Here is a 24565-nt window from a genome sequence, read left to right as displayed (position 1 = left end):
TGAAATGGCTCGACCGATTTTTATGATTTTTTTTATGTATATTTGATAGGTATGAGAATAGGTCAACAAGTATATTTCATACCGCTAGGTGATTAGGGTATCTCTATCCAGAAATTTTTTTCTTTTATTTTTTTGAAAATTTCTTTTTGTATTTTTTTTATTATTTTGCATCAAAAAATACATATAACCTCAAATTTTCATTCTCCTACCCCCACCCTCCTATTTTTTAATCGCGATTTTATTATTTTTGTATGAACAAATTTAACCGTCGTTCGTGTTTCAAACATAACGAAATTATTTATGTTGTTGAATGACTGATGGCGCTACGTCCGAGAAGAATTCAAGAGAAGCGTCGCGTCATTTTGACATTTCATTCGGCATATGACAACGCAGTGCGTGCAAAATTTTGTACGATTTATTTTAATTTATCTATTTTTATGTGCATGTATTACAGTGCACAATGCCATCAAGACGCAAGGGGGGCCATTTGGGCCGTCGAACGAATAAAGCAACAAACATGCAAAATAGTAGAGCAGAAAGAACAGACGAACAAATCCAACAAGATAACAAAAACGTGCGTGTAATCATGTCGCAATTGCGTGCATCCCAATCACAAGAGGCACGAGCTGAATGAAATCAACAACGACAATTGGAATGGAGCCAAGCGCGCCGGTTCGTAGTTAACACACGCAGAGCAAATGACCGACAACGCCAACAAGTACATCGAACATTTACATCCGCTTCTTTCCTTCGTTTCGCATTCAAGTACGAGCCAGATATTGAATATTCCGCTCATCCGAAAGTGCTGATTGGTGGCTATGGACAAAGAATGTCCCGATTGTCATGCGCTCAAATTCAAACATGAGTCAGCCGGGATGTGTTGCGCATCAGGAAAAGTGCAACTACCAGAAATTGAGATACCACCAGAACCATTGAACGGGTTGCTCATCGGCACGGTTCCAGATTCAAACCTGTTCCTGAAGTCCATTCGCACATTCAATTCATGCTTCCAAAAGACTTAGAACAGAAATAGTTCACAATACTGCTGCGGCAAATGGTCAACAATTCCATTATACGTTCAAAATCAAAGGCCAAATATACCACAAAGTAGGCTCATTGCTGCCAATGCCAAACGAACCACATAATTTTTTTTACAAATCTACTTTATAGGCGGTGAGGACATTAATCATGTAGATGCACGTTGCGGCTACAATAGCCTCAATTCGCCTAATGCCAGGCGCATCGTCGGCGAACTAAACGCCCTGTTGAATGAGCACAATGAATTATTGAAATTCTTCAAAGCACACATGCACGAATTGCAAAGTGACAATCACGCTATTGTCATCAATCCTGATAAAACACCAGCTGGAGAGCACGTGCGTCGATTCAATGCGCCTGTTGTTGACGACATTGCTGGAATCATGGTTGGCGACCGCACATCGACGCGAGAAATCGTGATTCGAAGAAGAAACAATAATCTGGAGTTCATCGCTGACACACAGTTCATACGACGCTTTCCAATATCCGCTAATTTTCTGGAAGGGACAAGACGGATATTGCATAAACATTAAACAACGAGATCCTGTCACAGGTAATTCATTCATTATGAACATCATTACTCATTTTGAATTGAGAAAATGAATGGTTGATGTTTTTTTGTTTTTATCGGCGGTCATCGTCTACAGCGCTCTATTCCTCTTTCTGTCATATATCCCATCCCCACACACTTACGATACATTCGTTATTTTTTATTTAACAACCAAAATATTCACTAGAAATAATTTATATGGCAGAACAACGTTTGCCGGGTCAGCTAGTATAATATAATTTTAAGATAGTCACCAAACCAATTTGTATGATTTTAATATTCATAGTCTTACCCTTGAATACCCTTGAATTTAGATTATTTTTGTCAGCCCCTTCAAGAACGTAAAATCAAGATGTCAGTGTACAGCAAATAATAATTGTTTTTATTCACTTGCTCTAATTATAGTTTATCCAAAACAAATTTGTAGGAAGCAAAATATCTATGTCACTCATGAGTGTTTTTCTTCATTTTTTCAGAATTAAACAAGGAAAAACGCCAACACCTTTAATATCAGAAAATATTATTGAAATTGATGTGCCACCATTGCTGACAGAGACGAATAAGCCAGAGCCATATTCGAGACAAGAATCAGATGATCATGTATCATTTTTCAATTATCTTCAAAGCACACAATTACTGAATCCATCAAATAAAGAAAAAGATTCTACACATCCTGAGCAAGAATTTATCTCTGAATCATCTGCCATATTACCAACAACTCAAAATACCTCGGAAGAAGGGACAAGTGACAATGACATGCTATACAATAAATCAAAAAAACGAACAAGAAACCCTGAAATGTGGAAGAAAAATATTTCAAAGATCTCCAGACAATCTGGTAAAGAGTATACGAATGCTAGAGGGACTTCTTTTGGTCCACGGAAAATTCGCGAAAATCTGTGCTCGGGAAAGTGTCCGAAGAATTGCTATTCAAAAATAACCCGGCAAGAACAAGAAGTTATTCATTCACAATTCTGGAGCCTAAGTGACGAACACAAACAGAAATTTTACAGTCAGTTTATAGCCAAAGTGGGGAAAAAAAAGAACAAAAATGTTGAAACCCGACGGGGTTTTACTTATAATTACTTTTTTGAAGTTTCTCATCAAAGAGTGCCCGTTTGTAAGAACTTTTTTTGTGGCACTCTCGACATTAGTGACAGACGGGTGCAGTATTATTTTTCTAAAGGAGGAATTGCTCAACCCTACAAACACGGAAAGTACGTTAAAAGAGCAACGCCAGTCGAAAAAGTGGAAGAAGTCAGGGCGCATATTTCTGGTCTTCCGACAGTTGCCTGTTACTACTGTCGTACGACTACTCAAAAACAATATTTGAAATATGGTCTTAATCTTGCTAAATTGTACAAATTATATACGGAAAAATATCCGGTGAATCCGGTGAAAAAAAATATTTATGACAAGATTTTCAATAAAGAATTTAATTATTTGTGCTTTTTTAAGTCTAAAAAAGACGGGTGTGATTATTGTAGAGTGTCCGCACCTGACTAAACCAATATTTTGCCAAGAAAAATATTTACGACAGAATTTTTGATGAAGCGTAAATTTTTGTGTTTCAAGTCATAGAAAGATCAATTGAGTCTCTCTCCGGAAAAGTAGCTTTATCCTGACATTTTTATTTTGAGATACAGTGAAACTCCGATTCTACGGTTTTCAAGTGACTCTAAATATAAACGATAAATGCGGATAATTTTTTTTTTTTTTAAACTCGCGGGAAAACTATTTATGCGAGAACAGCAGATCGGGGTTCCACTAAAATACATCGCAACTGTGCAATGTCTGCGATAAGCTGGATGTCTTAAAATTTATAAACATTCAAAGATTCTGTTCGGTGGGACACAGAAAGAATAAATAACATATCATTGTTGAAGCGCTTAATGTCAACAAAGCCAGAGACACGTTGACCTACTGGAAGACCGTGACTTCGGTGGCTGGACAGTGTAGAAAGGACCTCCAGACTTTCGTTGTGTCCGATTAGTATTCCGAGGCTAGAGAGAGGAGCTACACATCACCAGTCTAATATTTCTATATATAGACAAATATATGGCATGACATTTGAACTGATTTATAGTAATTGTGATACCGCTCTATTTCTGTAGAAAGGCTCGATTGTAGGGTTTATATACCGGCTCATAGCGAAGCAAATACGTTTACCATCCATAAATTTAAGAATATTGTAGAACTACAAATGAACTAAATATACAAGATATATTGATATATTCAATAGCTTTATAATGTTATGAAAATACCTAGGGCCAGGTGCATAGTTGTATATTGATAGTTATGCTTAATTTGGTTACACGATACTTAAGACCCGAGGGTTGGAGCGGACACTTTTTTAAGTTCTTCTTTTTAAGCTTCGCTCCGGGACCTAATACTTGCTCCAGCTCCGTTCCATGGTCTGCCCCGCTCCAGATAAAAAGATTTAATAAGTATTATATTATGTACTTATACAAATGTTAAAAAATAAAAAAATAAGTAGTTTTGAAATAAGGTTTATTGTTCGTCCTTTTCATTATTAATTATATCAAACAAAATTTCCGAAAGAAAATCGTCTTTCTGTCGAAAATTGATTTCAAATAATTCCAGTGTTGCAAAGTGTCAAATATAATATTTTCATAGGATTTTAGGACGAAAATTTAGTAATAAAAAAAAACATCCGGAGCAGTGGAGCATTACAAATTTTCGGTGCTCCGGGTAAAACCCCATTGCTCCACTACTCCGAGCTCCGCTCCAACGCTCTGCTTAAGACAACAATGTCGCTACGTCGGCAAAATTATGTAAACTGCACAGTATATATGGAATGCTTATAAATTCACAATTCAAGTTGTGTTGTCAGTGGTTTAATTGATTAAATGCACACACTGTGGATACAGTGACACTTGAGTATATAAAAAATGCTTGCACTGACCGTCATTCATTATTTACAGATACTATCCATCGACAACCAACATTTAGAAATGGAATGGAGAATCGTACTCAATACAATTATGCTCTGTCGCAAACGAATAAACAAAATGCTCTTTTTTCTGTGCATGATAATATCGTCTCTGTTCTGGCAGAACACACTAACTGGAGAATATTAGTTTTGAGTAATTTGACTTTGAAGTTGTTAAAATGTTTGAAATGGTATATCATGTGCGTTTATTAAGTAATCGTAAAAAGGATGACTTTAAAATAAAGACTGTTTATTCATAAAGAAGGTTTCCAGACGGTAGAGTTTGAAATAAGCTATATTTTGGTATAACTAACTCAATATGTCATTTTTTCGAATTAGTTTCTTCTGCCAGAACAGTACGATATATTCAATTATTTTTACAGCTGATGCTACTTGCATTATTCAATTCAGTCATTAAACGTCTGATTACAACTGCCTTGGGTGAAGTGTTTCTTAAAACCACATAAGCCTGACTAAGCATCTGGCCTCTAGTAGCCAGTATTTATTGTTTTATTTGACTAAAAATATACATAATAGATTTTTCTCTCATAAGTATGTTTCCGAGATTTCAAATTATGTTTATTCAATTAACACATCTTGAGCGGGAAGGGTATTTCTACCCGCGCGCCGGACCGGTGTTCGTCGGCGGGACGGGTAGAAATACCTTTTACGCCGGCTCCACTTGAAGTGCGGGAAAGGTATTTCTACCCGATTATTGCATACGAATATTTTATGTCAACGGTTTGAAAATGTTTCAAACTACACACACATCTACAAAAAAAAATAATTTACCGTCGATTCATTTACTTACACACACACTCTTGCGCAGCCCATATGAGAGCTTGTGCGTAATCAGGAAATTTGTTTAGAGTCCTAAATCAGCGAACTATATTTCTGTAGACGATAAGAATGCTAAAACTATATGCGTCTTCTTTTTACACTTGTTTATTTTTTGATGGGTGAGCAGGAAGACAACATTTTGTGAAATATCGATGTATTCTTTAAACATGGTTTGTTCGCTGTACTGTGAATGCGATTATATGTATATTTTTATGATGTGTGATAAATACATAGGCCTCCTTTTCATACTATAATATTATCCTTTGTGAGCGAGTGTAAAGACGACAATTTGTGATAGACGGAATGCATTCTTCGCACTTGCTGTAAGTGATATTGTGCGGTGCGATAACGCTGGTATGCGAGCGGAGCAATAAATTATAACATGAGTGGAAACCAATGTTATTTAGATGTCTGTAATCTACTACGATCTATATAGAATATCAGTATTGAATTTTCAGTCTTGAAATACGGCGCTATAGAACGGGTGTGTTTTTACAAGTGAAATATATTTAAGTAATCGATATTTTATTTAATCTTTAAAAAATGGCTTCAGACAATTATGAAAGCGATGACGAAATATTTGCCGATAATTTGTCTGCCTATTCTGGTGAAGATTTACCAGAATTAGGCAGCGACAGTGATAGCGACAGCGATAGTGAAGAGTTCCCTCGCACGAGAAGGGTACCAGTGATACCGTTACAAATCAGTGATTCGGAAGACAGTGAAGTGGAGGAAGAGGAAGTCATGGAATGGTCTGAAATAGACAACCCACCGCATATTGAACCATTTTTAGGCAACGTTGGTGTTTGCGTAGCACCAAACAATTCTGAAAATGTGATGGATATAGTTAGTTTATTTATTGGAGATGATTTACTTAGCATGATGGTAGAAGAAAGCAATCGATACCGCACACAAAATGAATCCCGAATCAAGAAAATGAAGAAATCTATCAAATGGAAGCCTGTAAATCTTGGTGAGATGAAAAAATTCCTCGGACTCATTTTGCTTATGGGACAAGTTCGAAAAGACACAAGAGATGATTATTGGTCTACTGATCCGAGTATAGAAACACCAATATATTCTAAAACAATGAGTCGTGATCGTTTTAAACAAATTTGGCAATCGTGGCACTTTTCAAATAACGATATCATTACGGATTCCAGCGATCGCCTTGAAAAGATTAGGCCAATTATGACATACCTAATACCGAAGTTTTCTTCGGTTTATAAGCCTCAAAGGGAACTTTCTTTAGATGAAGGTATTATACCGTGGCGGGGAAGACTTGTATTTAAAGTATATAATGCATCTAAGATAATAAAATACGGTATCCTAGTGCGCATGGTCAGTGAAGCCACTACGGGATACATCTGTAATATGCTCATTTACAGTGGGCAATGAAGACCACTATTAGACACCATCCAATTGCTTCTTGGTCCGTATTTAAATTTGTGGCATCATGTCTATATGGACAATTATTATAATAGTGTAAAAACCAGTGAAGCACTTTTAGAAAATAAAATTAGGACGTGTGGAACAATGCGAATAAACCGAGGCTTCCCAGAATGTTTTAAACACGTCAATCTTAGTGCAGGACAGAGTATTTTCCGTCGGCGAAAGGATGTATTGTTACAACTCTGGAAATCAAAGAGAGATGTTCGAATGATTTCAACAATACATCCATCTACCATTTTAGAGAGTCACAACACCGATTGGAATACGAGACTACACATTTGGAAACCGCTATGTGTTATCGAATATAATAAATATATGAAAGGGGTTGACCGTGCGGATCAGTATCTCTCTTACTACTCGATCATACGAAGAACAAAAAAATGGACAAAGAGAGTTGTCATGTATTTGTTAAATTGTGCTTTTTTTAATTCTTTTAAAGTTTATAAAGTATTAAATCCGACCAAAAGGCTAACTTACAAACAGTTTTTGCGTAGTATAAGCAAATTTTGGATAGCCGACCATATCGTTGAAACCGACCCAATTTTGGAAGAAGCAGGGCCATCTACATCACGATTACCAAGAAGAGTGGGTAAAAGTGATCATCCTGGTAGGTTATCACTCGATATGAAGAAGCATCGAATGATAAAAATTGTTACAGATGGTAAAAAAAAATACCCACAAAGACAGTGTCGAGTGTGTTCGGTGCACAAAAAGAAAAGTTTGACTAGTTATATGTGTACATTTTGTGACGTCCCCCTACACAGGGGTGAGTGTTTTCATAAATATCATACTTTATCCAAATATTAGAATAATAATTTTTGTGCGGGAATTTATTTATAGTGAATGGAATATTTTTTACGAAACCTTCCTGTAAATATGTGATTAGCACCATGTACTTATGTTATTTTAAACAATTTGTTCTAAAAAGAAACACAGCACTGAGGAGCAATATATGGTGAGTGTGAATTCCAAATTTCATTTAAAAATAACTGATAGTTTGGAAAATAGAGCGATTTTTGTAAAATTCGATTTTATTTCAATTGCCGCTGGTTTTCGCCCGCTGCGTGTACCTGTGAATTTGTACTGAGGCTCGCGCAAAATGTGTTAAGAATGTTACATCCATAAATCTTGTGTATTACTATCTCGAATGAAAATTAATTTAACAAAAAATAGTAGATAATATTATGTCATTGTGTAATGGTAAATATTGATCCATATGGAACCAAGAGAATGTTTGATTTTGATGTTGTTTCAAACACATTTTTGTTGTAACGGATTTTCAATAATAAATGAGTAGTAGATATTTGTGTTTTTATTTGAATTTTATTAACCCAATTTTTAATGTATAGATGTCAAAAAAATAATATATTATTGCCAGACGTGTGGTACTGCTTCATATGTGAGCAAATGTGGTGTGGGTACTATTTGGTAGTGAATTTAATTAAAGTATAATATTATTGACATAAATAATATAGTAGAATCACACTAATTTGTGCACTATGTAAATCCTTATGTTGCCGGATTACTGGAAAATATTTTCGTGAGTTACGAGACATGCTTGCCACTTACCGTGCACCGGCTCAGATAGTGCCGGATTAGTGAAATACTACTTTATTACTATCAGTGGCAGTTTCCAACATTCTTGGATTGGCAGTGCACTGAAACACGTACCGCATTTACCCCCAAAATTCATCTTTTATATGAATGAGAATTATCTGTTGAAAATATTTATCCATCATAGCGACAATTTAAGCCATAAAATGGGAAAATCATCTGAAAATAGTCGGGGCTAGGCTTTTCTATAGGTAATGATTGCCTGAATATATTCGAGCATGAACTTTTTTGTACCGTACCCTGAATTAATTCAGGAATGATCTTTAAGGCCACACAATAGATGGAATCCATCAGAATTCCTCCGTGTCGATTAAGTCGACTGGTATCAAATGCATGACGTGATGATTTCTTAGATCTTAATTGTTGTGTAATATATTTAAAATAGTTCTCAATATTATTTTTCATTATTCTCTTTTTCAAACATCAGCATAGACTTTTTCAATCATGTTTTTCGAAATTTGTCAAAATTTTAGCGAAAAAAAGTCCTTTGAACATTATTTTCATATAAAACCCACCATTAATTCGAATTTCATAATTTGAGTCCTGGCATATAAAAATATTCAATAAATCGTAATAAAGTACACTATTTCATGAGCCAGTCATTGAAAATTGTGACAAGACTTTTCGTAAAACATCATAAATTACTTATTTTAAGAAGGTAATAAAAATAATCCTGACATTTTATGACCCATTAACACACACGGAACCGGAAATTTGGTAGGCACATCTATGATCGTAAACGATATTGATGAAAATAAAAAAATTTAAATTTTAATATTTTTCCCCAATACATTTCATAATTCGTAATATGAATTTTTTTCGATTTTCGGTCCCGTGGAATTCGTATTAACAAGGTTTTACTGTATACATTTTGGGAGTAACTGAATTTTCAAGTTATTATTTACCTACTTGGTTAATTTTTTCAAATATTTTATAATTACGTACTATTACTATTTTCATTACAAAATACATTATAGCATGTTTGCCAATCAGTGTCGCGACACAGCGTTACAAGGTCAGTTGTTCCCAACATTTTATAAAAATTTATTTTGCATTCATCTCACACTTTTTTCTGTTTATTTGTATATGTTACACCGAATGTGCGAAATTGACTATTACATGAAATGGGCAAAATTTTGGCTAATTCATGTAATAGTCAAGCCTGTTGCCTTATTCATGAATTAGGTAAATTTTCTGCTGAGTACATGAATTCGCCAGGGTATGGAATTCTTGAACTGTCAACATGACAGAAGAAAAAGTAAATTTAATACGGATGGTTTTATTAGTTATAATTGGACATAATATAATATTATTATTATTAGGTTAGGTTAGGTTAGTTTTTGTAATTCTGAATTAAAGTATTCAACTGAATGTCCATTTTGAGGTTAGCTATCAAGTGTCAACAAACTATCACAAACATTCAATCGACCAAGCACGAATCAAATCACGAAAATACTTTTCAATAAAATTCTTCCGTTATCATATTATAGTTCTAGATTTTTTTTGCGCATAGTAAATGGATATGAACGTCATTGCAGTTATTGATTGGTATATTTTTATATTATAATCAATGACATTATTTGACACATTTGTTTAGTTTGATTAGTTGCAAAAAATACCACCGGAGCGTGATCATCTATTTTGACCATAGATAATATATGTACATTTTGACCAATGCATGAGCATTTTGATACATTTAGTTTAGTTGCAAAAAATACCACCGTAGCGCTACTATCTAATTTGTCCAATACATGAACTAGACAGAAAAATTACTGCCGAATTCACGCACTCTCCAGATATTTTGTCTAATTCATGAATAAGGTAACGGGCTTGCATTTTTCATCATTTAGGCAAAATTTTGCCCATTTCATGTAATATTCAATTTCGCACATTCGGCGTAACATATACATACATAGAGTATTTTGCAATGATTTGTGTGATTACCTTTGAGACGAAAATCACAAAATTTTACATTTTCTTCAATTTTTACCGCATATAAATTATAAGCATTCAGGATCCATTCATCCAACAGCCGAAAGAAATTTTTTTGTACCACTTTAGCGATTTTGGACATCAAGATGTCTTTTTGAGCATTCCTTCTTTTGAGTCTGTTTCCTCGTCTGAGGAATTGTTTAGATGAAGATATAAGTCATTTAGATCGTCCATCACATTCTCATCCTCACTTTCAATAAAAACATTTATAAGAATTCACAGTTTTTATACTACACAGTAGACAAAAAAATATTATCGATATTATATCAAATAATTATTGGGATATTGTAATATTCTCACCGGGAAGGCGTTTTATCACATTTTTAATTTTATCCTGTCTTTCTTGTCCTTAGGTTTTTTTGTTTAATGTTATCTTAGTATATACTCATTGAAAGAGCTGTTAACATACACTTGTAAACAAATTAAACATATTATAGTTCACCCTTTGTAATTCGCAGTAGAAGAAATCGCAATCTGTTCAATTTCAATGTTAAGTTATTCCACTATAATAACACTGCCATAAAAACATGTAACCCACACCATTTTTTTGTTTATAGACCATTTTAATAGATAATTCTGTAACAATATAATATTTTAAAATCTACCTTTTTTTATAATCATACGAAACTATGTTATATTATAACGGTTTCCACATCACGTTTGATTTGTTCACACAAAAGATTGTCACATTCAGTCTCGCACTAGCTCCCGGAACTGATACAATTGGAACATTTATCTGTATCTATCACAGGAGTTCCAAACGACAATTTAAATTTTTTGTTAAAAATATCCCTGAAATATTTTTCTTTCACTTTATTCTCAGCTATCGTGCCATCATTATAGATTCGCCATAATTTTTTAATGTTTAATTTTCTAATTTTATACCTGCAGCAATTAGGTTCACTACCTTTTAATTTTTTAATAAAATTAACCACACTATTTCTCTTCGATGAAAACTTTTCACTGAGTCGATCGCCGCCTCTAGATTCCTTAGGGCTTATTCCGCCGGAATCGAAAAACCTTTTTATCACTCCTTGTACACGACACTTCTTGATGTTTAAAATGCCCAAGAAAGTCTTTTGGCATACGGGAACTACTTTTCCGATTTTTGATTTTCTCACATAGTATTTAATGTTTATATTCTTCTTCCGCGACTTATCTTTATGCGTCGCCACGCTGATCCCTCTGCAGTTATTAACGATGAAGACGTCTTGAGCCATTTTATTGGGATTCGCGTAATAGGCATCGTGAAATTCCTCGATATCGATCTCTTTCAGAGAGGTGCATTTAAACAGCTTGGTATCATGTCCACATTTAGGAGACTCCGGTAATTTCTTCGATGAATACCTGCAAAAAATAACAATATCGACAGCTTAATCTGCAAACCGGCTAACTACATTTGGGCAAATTGTTCAGGAGAGAGAAAAAACTCAATAATGTAACTATCGAGCGGAATTTAACAATTCCAACAATACACTTCAGCGCAGTACAAGCTGCACAATTTCGCTTCCCTTTTATATATGGCTGGCTCAGTGCCAGACATGACTAACCCACATTTCTTAAATATATAGTTTTTTTCTTCCAAATTACTTGGACATCAACAATTTATTAGTGCCAGATACGACTAAGCCATAATACGAATTCAGTACAACACTAGCATCTGTAAGCTGTTCTGGCAAATACGATTTTGTTTTTTTATTAAAACAAAAAACGACTAACCAACATTCAAATTGCAAACAGTGACAGTTGTGATTCGTCTTTGTCCAGTTATTTTGGTGATAATAGTGAAGATGGTGGAGATTTTATACCAGAACCTTCAACATCGTCCTCGGAAGGTAATATTTTATATTCATTTTATCATTCAATTCTTTAAATTCTTTGGTTTATTAATATTTTTTAGCTTTCATATCACCATGTTGGATAGTCACTTTTGCTTCTTACAACATTTTTTTTTTAAATTTTGCAATGATGTTTAGTCATTTTAATGTTTTATTTCCAGGTGAACCACAACCTGATAATGCTATGAACTCCATTTTCATCATCTTGGAAAAGGCAAAGACGTCCTCACACTCATAAGAAAAATATAATAAAAGAAAAATTTATGAGTGGTGAAGCCCATACATCGACTTCAAAAGAAGGTGTTGAAGCGAGGCATTTTGAACCTAAAATCTGTGAATGCAAATTAAATTCCAATAAAAAGGTGCCTACAGACCTAAGGAAAAGTATTTTTGCAATCTTTTATTCAATTAGTTGGGAATTAAAATTGGTGTTATTAATGGTTCATGTTAAAATAATACAAAATAAGAGACAATATACTACTACTGCAACAACATTGTTGTATGTAAAAAAAATAGAGGCATTACTTGCAAGAGATAGAAAATTGTCCATTTAAAAAACACAAAGATTTTCGAAGACGATATAACCAACTGGAAGATTCCTGTTGACGAAGAGAATGTACAATGGCTTAAAACATGCTGGATAAGGCTCAAAAAAAATCATCCATGAAATCTTCAAATGAAAGCAACACTCCAAGAAGAATGTATCTTCACTGAAGTTAATTTGGAAAAGAGGAAGAGAGGAAGAAGCTGTTCTTATGAATTTTTACAACTTCCTGAATTGTATCCAACTGGGATTTGAAACTGAAAAGATTTACTTCCATTTACATTCCATACCTACCCCGCGATTCATCACAACTCTTATAACAATTTAAAAGGCAACAATGCAGTTCTGGATGATGGCTTAGATTGTAATACATAACGGGGAAGAAGAACAACAATTATAATAGCTGTGGGTTTTCAAAATTCTATCACCAACAGTAGAAAACAAAACATGTGAAAAACCAAAAATGACTAACCCACATTATTTCATTAAAATTTAAAATAAAAAATACGCCAAATAAAGTTAGTGACTTTAATGTTCTATAACTTTTATGTTTCTGTATTTATTAAAAATAAAAATACATATAAAAATTGTGTGGTTATTACACATGTATTTCGATAGATTGCGTTGTTGTGTCATCAATGGAGATTTAAAAAACAAGTTCTACCTTAAACCCCTATTATCTCAGAATCACTTTAATGTGGGATAGTCATGTCTGGCCCTGAGCCAGCCATATTATAAAGAAAATTTATACAAAGAGCGGAGTTATTTCATTTGAGGTGCCTAAAAGCAAAGGCAGCTTTCTACCACGTGAGTAGTTTTGAGAAAAACGTCAAAAACTGATAACAAGTCTTACAATTTAATTTAATCTATGTGAGCTATACATTATAGTAGAATATTATGTTTCAAAGTCAATTTAACTTTTAGAAGTCATTAATTTTATTACATGACTAAGATATATGCATAATAAATTTCAAGAAGGCTGCATTTGCTTCTCACGCATCAAGAAGTCTGACTTTCGTCTGACTCGTCAGCCATGTTTTTTATTGTAAAAATACTCAAAAGACAAACATTGTAACATGGATAAATTAAAAAAATCTTTACCTGCACAAAAAAAAAACAAATTTAATAAAGTCATTTATTTCTAATTATAAGATATACCTAATAATATTACTTACAATGGAAATGATTTTTTGTTTGTATTACACATGAAAATAAGCATCGGTTTGTATGCATAAGCATTCAATATACTTGTGTTAAAATACATGACAGTGGTAGGCACAAAACAGTGTTTTACTTCAGTTTATACAATAATGATTTACAATAAATTACCAGAATGTTAATTAATGTCTAGCCTATGAACTATGAAATAATTCTTAAAGAAAAAAAATGTTACAGTAATAATTGTTCTTATAACATAATACAAACATTTGGTAAACGATGATATTAAGAGCGTACATAAGTGAAACGGCAAATAATTTTCAACACTATGTGGGACGTAATTTCGGCCGCGTTGCCATTCGGAGACCGACAGTCGAGGTGTCTGCACGTCGATTTGTTTTGTCATGGCGTCGGATGAAAATATTCTTAAATCATGTAAAGATGACTAAAAAACTTTACGTATGTACTTAAAAAAGAAAACAAGTTAATGAATATACTATTATTATTAGTAATATAACAATAAACATAATATTAAATGGACGCATGTTGGATTATTATGTCAAATTATATTTAATTCGGCACGCGTCATTTGCACAATCCGCGCATTGCCTAGCCGGGATGTTTTTAGACCATGCCTCAACTGAAGTATAGCCTTAAATTAAAAACAATTAATAATATTTAAAATTAGTTTCGCATCGTATTATCCATACACAATTAATAAAGGAAAACATTTATATCAACAGTTGAATTGCATTAAAAAAAAAAAACAATGTCTTTGTGTAACTTATTTGGACATGTAAATCGATAAAAACATTTTACTCTTTAATTTTAAATAATATTATACATAAAAATTTGTTAAAAAACTGTAAGATACAAAAAAACTCAAATTAGTAATATTTATGCATACATATCTACTGCAGAAATACGTAAAACAAATATGTTTAAATTATAAAGACATCATATTGCGCTCATAAATATGTCTTGACAAAACGTATTTGCGTATGTAAACATTTATGGATATAATAAAAATAACTATAATAAAATGTGAATGTGTTTTAAACAATAGGAAACTGCATTTAAACGGCAAGGTTATTATCTTCCACTCTTAATTCACACACAAGATCTGTAGGTCCGGTGTTAGCGTCATTATTTGATGAATTTTCCGAAAACAGTATATTTTCGTAAAACTGGAGATGAGATTGATGTGCCCAATCGTTGCCATAGAGTTTACTCAACAACTTTCAAACATAATTTATTTTATTAATATTAACCGGTGCTCCAAGTGGTAATATGCGTGGCTCAATCATGGCAGCAGAAACATTTGTTTTGCAAATATTTTTATACATTATATGTAAATCTACCTTATAATTTCTTTCACATTTTATTAATACTACCCCCTGATGTCGGCTAGACTTTTTTAAAATGAATCTTTTGGACTTGTATGGCCATTTTCCTGGAGGTTTGACAACCGTAGTAACTGCTTCTTTCCAATCTGTTCCTAATTTCAAAACGCTTGCGTATCGCTCCACAACATTCTGGTAATCAGCAGGATCTATGTTTTCCATTTTTCTTAACTCCTTTTCTATGTTACCAAACACTCTGTCTGGAGGCATGAAGGAATGTCCTGTTATAGGAAATATAATTTCGACTTGTTTGACGTAAGGTGGAGCATGACAACTTACCCATTTCATACGCATACCAACCATTGTTGTGTTCTTGTTTTGGCCACCACATCCATCAGCCATCAATCGTATTTTTGTGATTCCTGAAAAATCACTTTTTAAAAGTCGATCAAAAACAGCAGAAGCTATCTCATTTGATCCCTTATTGCTTTCATCTTCCGTCCAGCAATAATCGAATACATTGTCAGTTGATAGATTGTCTTTCGATGATCCTTCCACTATTGTGATGTTGTAAAAATACAACTGTCGACTATAGTAGGTCGATTGGTCAGGTATTTTTGGTAAGGGTAGATTTTTCTGGCAATCGAAAGAGAAGATTTTTAAGCCAGCTTTCCTTTCTTTCAGAAATGAAAAGAAAGCTTTTGCCTTCAAGCTATGCACACGTTTTTCAATGATAAGGTCTGTTTTTTATTCAGGTTTTTTTCCGCTGCAATGTAGTCAGACAATCTCAAACACGTGGAACAGAGACATCTGTCCTTGAAGTTCCGAAACTCAGGTTGAAATGTTTGTTAAATATATTTCGGAAGTACGATGGCTTTACATTGATTGAAGGGTTATTCTTTTGGTAAATTTTGAATAATTTACTGATATTCAGTTCTGCAGGAAAATATTTGCGTGCCTCCGAGTCCCCTCGGCAGTAATGTGCCTCACTGCAATTTAAAGTCATAATAAACGATTTCACTGATTCTAATTTTGGAGCAAAGTTTTTGGACATGCGATCTCCTCCTCGTTTTTCTAGAGGAATTTTTCCCGTTTCGAAAAATTTCTTCATGACATATTGCACTCGAGATTTAGTTATACTCAGGGCGTTTAAAAATGTTTTTTGACAAACGGGAACATTGCCTTGAGACGATTTTAGAGTGTATTTTGTAGTAAATAGTTTATTTGTTTTATCTGTCGTTCGCCTTTTCACTGGTACACATACACAAAATTTTATTATATAAGCATCCTGTATTATCTTAGATTTGGACGCGTAAAAGCACTTGTGGATATTCAATAAATCACTCATCCTTAAATTGGCACATTTTAATAACTTTTGGTTGTGGTTGCATGTCGGCGCAATCGGCAACTCCTTAGGACTGTACCTTAAAAAAAAAACATTGTAAGAATTACATTGTTCAAAAACAGTTTTGATGCTTGTGTTATTGGTCAAGTGACAGTTACATACCTCGAAATTTTACTCATATTTCTCTTCCAGTTTTCTGGACATCTTGAACGTTTCCTAGCTTTATTTGAAGCTATTTCCAAAATGTACTGACCCGCCATTTTGTCACGTGACTTTTTGTATGGGACGAAACATTTAGAGTGAAGAAAGCTGGGTTTGCTTCTGAAGCTAATTTTTAACAACGATTTTCTATGGAAGAAAGCCGAGTTTGCTGGTAAAACATCAGCTCAGAATTTTTAGCTCTATAATTCTGCATTCATAGTTTAAGTCATTTTTTGTACAGAAAGCTGCCTATGCTTCTGACCCCCTAGTTTATGATATTAGAAATTTGGTACATGCAGTTGGCTGTTTTGTGTGAGGTATAACAACGCATTTATTTATAGGTGAATTTTTAGCTCTATAATTCTGCATTCATAGGTAAAAAGTCATTTTTTGTACAGAAAGCTGCCTATGCTTCTGACCCCCTCATTTATGATATTAGAAATTTGGTACATGCAGTTGGCTGTTTTGTGTGAAGTATAACAACGCATTCATTTATAGGTTTAGAAGTTTGAAATTTGGTGTAAGCAAAGAAAACATGCCATCAAAATCTCATTTTTGGTCAAAAGTGCAGTTAGCTGGTTTGCAGATTAAGTAGTCAATATGTATTACAGTACCTATACACAAATACTAAAAAATATACGATTCCTATTTCCAAAAGTTATCTTGTCCAGTTTTGACAAAAAATGAACTGAATATGCAGTATAATTAATGTAATTACGCATATGGAATACTCAAGACATTACAGTGAAATTGGACGATAAAAAGGAAACTTTTATTTACCTTTCCCGGTGTAATCTGTTACATTTCCATGTGTGCGTATTTCTTGGACGATTTTTAGATTTTCCACGACGAGATTCCGTTACACTCAAAGAAGTTGGGCTATAAACAGAAGGAGCCTTATACGTTATTTCTGTTATGACATTTGAAATTATTCAGTAAACACATGAAGCATGGTTAAGTTGGGTTTTCATGCCATATTTTATTTTCAAAATGATTACTCACTCGAGTGCAGTTATAAACGGTTTTACACAAATTGTACATGATTGTTGAACTAGATAATAATGCCAAAGTGTAGTATTATTGGCTGCTTATCTACTCATCGTGACAAATTGTCTCTTAATTCTTAGTTGTCACTCTTAATAACACTGGAAACTTTTTAACCAGTTCTATGCCTTCAACAAGTTTTCTCGCTCTATGACGCCATGATCGACAGGCCGTACATACAAATTCCGCGCGTTATCTCGTCCGACTGTAACCTCAAATTACTAGCCACTGTCGATTGATTTGCACAATCTAAAAAATTAAACACAGTGACATCTGTTTGAATAATTATGAAATACTAAGTCACAGATTATCGATATTACAGCGATTGTAGTAAGAGCTTCGCTCTACATTCAACGTGCGTCGTTAAAAATCTGCGGCCTCTCAGATACTGCCATAGTAATATCGTGAGGCATAGAAAAGGTTAAAACAGTATTCAAAAATAGGATGTGTTTAAATGAAAGAAAACAATGTAATATGTTTTCAATAAAATATGACAGCGAGAATGATCGACCATGACAAGTGATATGGCAGATTATTCACATAGCAATCGAGGCATATCCAGGAAGCAACCCTAATTGACATTTTTAAAGCTCCGGCAGTGTTATTTCAGACTAATCATTTCATGCTCTTTTGTGAAAGAGAAACCAGTATTGAACGATTGCTGTGTATTGCGCTTTACAAGGCATTTTTTTAATATCCATATTTCTGGAGGGAAATAATTGATAATATCGATGCATTCAGATAAAATAAATTAAATTGTTTTATATCTCAATATCAACAAAAATGAAGATTCGAAAAACCAATCTTGAGGTAATGTCATATCTATAGCCAAATAAAGCAGGGCATCGAACCGTTATTTTTTTTCGTTTTGGTTTTCGTTACGGTTCAAGTAAAAAAATATATATCAGTTCCGGTTTTCAGTTCAGCTCCGAGTGATTAATTTTTAAATGTTTCCAAGACCCAATACATAAGACGTGTTGCGCCTATGACAACTGAAGTGGGGAGTAAGATCATGATAACGCGCGTGTTTGAACATGTACCGAACCAAATAAACTGAAATAAACACTGTTAGTGTAAGGCCTGCCTGAGTGGACAGCGTTTGGCGGGGCGTGTGCAACTCAAACGTATAACCTAAAAAAGACATTGTCTACGAACATTTCACACACGGTTATACGTTTGAGTTGCACATTATGTAACGAAGAGTACGTGTATTATGTCAATCTATCTTCTTCTCATTGCACAACAGTGAGTTTCAATTACTTTATTTATTTCACTACAAAGATTTACTTTCATGATCTTAAAATATCTTTAGGTTTTAAAACAGTTTTAAGAGAAGATTATGAAACAGGTTTACATCTACACTAATTAGGTAATTTTTTAACTTTTTTACAATGTATTTATTTATTAATCTCAACATGACCCATGTCATATAGATATACAGGTATAAGACCATGTGTTGGATGCACAATATGGCTGCTCTATAGTGCTTAAAATCTCTTTACTTAGTAATAAAATGTCTGCCTCTCTGACCCAGATAAACTGCTGTACAAGTTTTACATTATAGCAAAAACTGAATATAGTCTTGATTATAAGGATTCCAAGGTTGCTTTTTACTTTGAACGTGACATTTAAATTGTAACGTAACGTAATTGTAAAAGGATAAAAAAAAATCATAAATTTCTATGAAAGTTATTGACTCAAAGAATATATCTGAGGGTGATTCTGAACTAGGGAGACAAATGGAGAAAAAATATACATTATCAATATTATAAAAAAATATTTACTTTGTCTGGTGAGTAATTTCACTTATCGGAAGTAGATTTTCTGCGGATTCCCCATCAGAAAATTTGGTGTTGCTATCGCTTAAATGTGGAATGTCATCGCATACTGGGGCATCTTCAATCGTCGGCTCGACTTTGGATGGCAATTCGACCTTTCCATCTGAAATACAAAAAGTACTTAAATCAATATAAAACTTTACATACCATTACACAAGTTGTTTATATAATTTTAAAAGATGTGACTCCCACAGCAGTGGCGAAAGGTGGAGGTAGGCTGTTAAGATCCGCCATAAATAGTGCAGACTAAACTTTGTCAGTCATGCATATTTGATTTCATTAAAATAAGACTACAGTTTACAGATGGTGTTGGTTAGTTTTTAAAATTCAATTAAACCCTGCGAAACCAAGCCACACTAGAATATAATAGTCATAACTTTGGATACTTTATAGATAGAATAATATTTTTTATCTACTACAGTTTGGTTTTAGTCACGGCTTAATGAATTTAAGAAAAATGAACCAACAATATGTGTAATATGTATTCTTAATCCAACGAAAATAAATAAGTTTGAATGAAAAAGTGTACACAATTTTGTCGTATCGCCCAAAGTATACCAAAACTATTATGGTTTGGTTTAGGCAGGGTTTAATTGATTTTTAAAAACTAACCAAAACCATGTGTAAATTGTAGTCTTAATTCAATAAAAACAAATACGTATGACTAACAAAGTTTAATGTGCACTATTTATGGCAGATCTTAACAGCCTATCTCCACCCTTCTCTCAGAGGAGGTTATCTTAACAGGCATTTTTTATGAGGGGTATTTAAAGCAAACACACAAGCAAAATCAAAAAAGAAATTTCCATATGCAAGATTCGAACATGTGGACTAGAAGATTCCAAGGCCCACATAGGGTTGTAGCTATTTTTTTGATAATCCAAGTTTTACCATTTTTTCGAGAAATTCAGTGTTTATTTGATAGGAATCGCTGATAAATTTTCTTACATGTTGTGATCATAAAGAACGACAATAATATAATTGTTTTCTACGTATATTGTCCAAACTAGGAGACTTAAAAAATCTTCAATCACATTATTAGGGGTATCTTTGTTTGAGGTTTCTCTGAATGACCAATTTGGTATATCAGATGGATGGCACCTGCAGTGTCTTACCTAGCCACAGCCTGATGGTTTCCTGAGCGGATTCCACTTGAACTCTGAAGCTTGCAGCTTCTCTTAGTCTGTCAACGCAACGCTCGCAAATCATGTAGGAACTGCCGTATTGTCTTTCCTCAATACCAAGCTGCAAAAAATTACAAGAATTACAACGACAATGACTCTAGCACTCCTAGCATTAAATTCCCCCTGATCTGAGTCAAAACCATGGCTACAATTCGCATGTGGTGCAGAACTGGCGACAGTGCGTCCTGACCTCGTAGACGGTGCGCAGATCAATTTGATTTTTTCCCTCATTTGGATTTTGCTACTGGGGATTCTATCTAGCATTGTGAAAAGTGCCTTTATGGAATAGTGATTCCAATTATTAGTACTCGCATTGTTATGTGTAATACCCCATTTACACGTGCATGGATTTACTGCTGACAGTACATAATATTTATGAGCACTTAAAATCACTTTTTTCAGACACGTTTAAAGCGTCATGGAAGACGGCCGTGCATATCCACGGCTGTACACACATGACGGGTGGTGGTGGGAACTTTAACGTAGTACATATTATTATTATCGTGGCCATAACAGGAAAATGTATGGGTAAACATGCATCATCGTGCAGTTGCAAGCTTGTATGTATGAATCAAAAAAGTTTGGAAGCTTCTGAATTTTCATGCGACAGTAGGGATTTTTTCGATCTGCGCCATATACATGTACAGGCACAATTATTAATGTTATGATCATGCCTGCGTCAGGTTTTCGGATCCAGACCCCATCCAGGGAGGAAAAAAATAAAAATTATGTAGGTAAACGGACTATTACATTTTCTTAGTCAGGACTCCATGACCGAGGATTGTGACCCGGATGATTTGGCTGTCGAACAGCCACCTCTTTTCGGCATTCTACAAGACAAGGCATGTTATTCTGACGACATGACATGTCTAAAAGACAAGACTGCGCACACAAATGGACACTAATTGAACCTAATAATACAGTTGATCTTGCTTATTACGAGGAAGATGGGACCGACTGAATTTGCTTGTTATAAGCGTTACTCGTCATATCAGAGAATAAGTATTTTTAAATGAGCGGTCACATAACACAAAAAGTCGAAAAAAAAAAAAATCTGAAAACCATCGTAAAAATCCCCGAAACAAGCATGGCATTCATAAACTACAAAAGAAGTTGTTTATTGTAATGAATTGTACCCACGGACTTCACAAACTATGGATTTTTCAACCATATGCATGGATACTCTTTCAACCGAAAACGGTGCGAAAACACCAATTAGGTCGGTACTTGACACTTAACTAGTGTCATAAACGTAATCCGACCCCGACGGCATCCTGTCTGATCAGATTCTATTGCTTAGGGTCGAATTTTTTTTAAACGATCGACCCATTAACAGTATTTTAGCTTCGGTATATCCGATAAGTTGCTCGTTATAACAGTGAATAAATGTATGGAGAAAATCATAAACCAAAATGTCAACGAATGTTTCCTCATTACATCCGAGATCTCGCTATGTCCGAGATCGTAATAACCGAGTTCGACTGTAATTATGATGGTTAAGCCACACGCTTTTGATAACCACTCGCGGATGCGACCGGTCGCATGGACTCGTAGGTGAACACCTGTCGTTATAACTGCATGTCATGAAGTACGGACATTTTACGGAACTTTAAACATCGCAACATAATATGAACCCCTAACCAAACCGGCGAATTCAATTAACGCTTTTGCTGCTGAATAGATAATGAGATTTTAATTGCCCCCTTTAAAATGCACGTTAATTACATCGATCGGCCGCCTGGTCATTACGCACCGTGTGCGTCTTCCGCGTCCAAAGTATTAATAAAAATTTTCAAAATTTTGGTATTTTTGACGTACTATACTTTTTTTATAGTACGCGGACGAAAATGTAACTTTTCGAATAGTACGCGAAACAAAATGTACTATAATTATAGTTCAGTTGGCAGCACTGCGCTCACTGACAGATGACGGTGAGCGGTGGCGGAGAACCAGTAAAAAGACCCACGTAACATAACAAAAAAAAGCACTAGGTGACCGCGTGAAAAGGCGCCTTTACTCGACCATATGTATGACGTAGTCTCCCTGACTTTAGCTGATGCACGAGTATTCCCGTTCGGTTTTTTGTACTACTATTATTTTATACTTTAATTCGATGCCGTCTTTCTTAACCAAAATTATGAAAAGATTAATCAGACACTTACGTTTATGGCGAAGCAATAGCTCAACATGGATGAGTATATTTCTATTTTGCCAATGTAAGCATACATTCCCATCATATCTTTGAGGTTAGTAACACTTCCGTTTGCCAAACAAGCTTGGCATATGCCAGATAAGCGGCTAAGATGTTCTTCTTCATTTTCCAACTTCAGCGGATCCATTTGCAAACTATAGAATTTCTACAGGGATTGCAGACCAATATCACAACGAGAATCAATTTTAGAGAAACACAATAAGATTCCGATGCAAACAACACAGGAGTTTTAGTGCTGTCTATTGATATATAGAAATGTTTCAGCAATCAATGCGGCTGTAAAGATGGAATTACTATTTTCGTGGAGTTGGTATTATCAATTTATCAAAGGATATTACATTCAATTCAATCTTTCACTTCATTGACAGGCGCCCCGCGTTAATCCGATATTGTAAATACCAATAATTGACATATTTACCATAGACTAATTGAACGTAGTTATGCAGAATGTAGCCAGTCCACAATAATGTCGAGCTGAGATAATGAAAGGAGTTTTACCTACCAAAACTCTTATTATTCTTGTTGACTCTAGAGTCCCTTAAAATGTTGATCGTATTTTTGCATTGTGTTCTTCTGTGCTGGCCCCTTTTTACCCCGTTTTCTTCTCGATTATTTATCTCTCTGGTTGCTTATCTTGTTTAGCAGGCTGGCAGGACCGACGCTTCTATCGTAGCGTCCTTTGTCTTTGGTTATTCAATTTGATATGTCTCAAGGAAACCAGGTAGGTGTTCTCTGGACTTCAGAGTCAACAAGAATAATAAGAGTTTTAATGGTAGCTAAAACTCCTTTCATTATTCGCTATTGACTTTGAAGTCCCTTGAGATTTCTGTTTGTTATCACCTGGTAAAGCAAGATAGATCCTGCAAGATAGGGTGGATGAACCTAACATGAGAATTAGGTATAACATCTCCTTGCTTTTAGGCTCAGTGCACCGGGCTGAACAGAGAGGTCAACATATTTTGTTCCCCCACTGTAGAAGTCTGTGTGTCTATCGGTCTCTAGTAAAATGTTTTAAAAGTAGCTTCTTGGCGCCAATTACCTTTCTGCAGGATGTCATCTATGGGGTAATTCTCTAACCAATTTAGAGAGGCGACTGCTGGTCGAGTACTGCATGGTGATTCCTGTACCCCTGCATCAGCGAGTACTGACTTCACCCAATTTCCGATGACTGCTCGAGTCGCAGGTTTTGGGGGGCCTCTTGACGAGATAAATAATGCCGGAATATTACCACCCTCTTCTCTTCTCTCATTGGAAACGCAGATAAGTTTTCGTAGCCAAAATACTGGATCGATGTTTTGGCAACTTTACTGGAAGCGCTTAATTCCCATCCAGATTGGCGGTGCCTTGATGTGTCTGTCTTGGAACCAAACACTGGCCATAGAATTATAATATGGTCGCCATTATCTACCAGGCCATTAT

At 34.6% G+C, this 24565-nt stretch overlaps 2 protein-coding genes across 9 annotated transcripts in view; one reads left to right on the top strand and one right to left on the bottom strand.

The window, feature by feature from the left end:
* The window catches only part of LOC147074883 (uncharacterized), a 31788-nt gene extending 27731 nt beyond the window's left edge, over window positions 1–4057 (top strand). For 4 of the 7 annotated variants that reach the window (XM_085943059.1, XM_085943054.1, XM_085943057.1 and 1 more), the window contains one exon: window positions 2065–4057. Coding sequence is in view for 1 of the 7 variants with exons in the window: in XM_085943054.1 (XP_085799180.1) it covers window positions 2065–3094 (1030 nt within the window). In the remaining 6 variants the exon portion in view is untranslated. Of the gene's footprint in view, window positions 1–454; window positions 1592–2064 lie in introns of all 7 variants that reach the window. The other 3 variants (XM_085943063.1, XM_085943062.1, XM_085943061.1) reach the window with 2 other exon arrangements.
* Window positions 4058–8870: 4813 nt separating this feature from the next.
* On the bottom strand, window positions 8871–23546 carry LOC147074882 (uncharacterized). Of its 2 annotated transcripts, none has more exons than XM_085943066.1 (5): window positions 23097–23546; window positions 20866–20995; window positions 19697–19853; window positions 17649–17747; window positions 8871–11786 (listed from the first exon to the last, which is right to left on the bottom strand). In XM_085943066.1, the coding sequence occupies exons 1-5, from the start codon at window positions 23271–23273 to the stop codon at window positions 11141–11143; spliced, it is 1209 nt and encodes a 402-aa protein (XP_085799192.1). In that variant the 5' UTR covers window positions 23274–23546; the 3' UTR covers window positions 8871–11140. The 2 variants fall into 2 exon arrangements, with proteins under 2 accessions (XP_085799192.1, XP_085799193.1); XM_085943067.1 differs by lacking the exon at window positions 8871–11786 and adding an exon at window positions 15942–16746.
* Window positions 23547–24565: the final 1019 nt, after the last annotated feature.

This window comes from Rhyacophila brunnea, unplaced genomic scaffold (genome assembly GCF_057557595.1).
Source record: "Rhyacophila brunnea isolate RB1 unplaced genomic scaffold, BYU_Rbru_1.0 scaffold_15, whole genome shotgun sequence".
Taxonomy (NCBI): Eukaryota; Metazoa; Arthropoda; class Insecta; order Trichoptera; family Rhyacophilidae; genus Rhyacophila; species Rhyacophila brunnea.
This window is presented reverse-complemented; position numbering and strand designations above follow the sequence as displayed.

Bases quoted from the DNA above. Each gene is read 5' to 3' on its own strand.
- LOC147074882 (XM_085943066.1), bottom strand. From the start codon at position 23,273: ATGGATCCGCTGAAGTTGGAAAATGAAGAAGAACATCTTAGCCGCTTA. The intron at 19,854-20,865 runs GTAAGACACTGC...TTTGTATTTCAG, and splicing joins AACCATCAGGCTGTGGCTAG to ATGGAAAGGTCGAATTGCCA. The intron at 11,787-17,648 runs GTAAATAAAAGT...TATTTTTTGCAG, and splicing joins AACAGATTACACCGGGAAAG to GTATTCATCGAAGAAATTAC.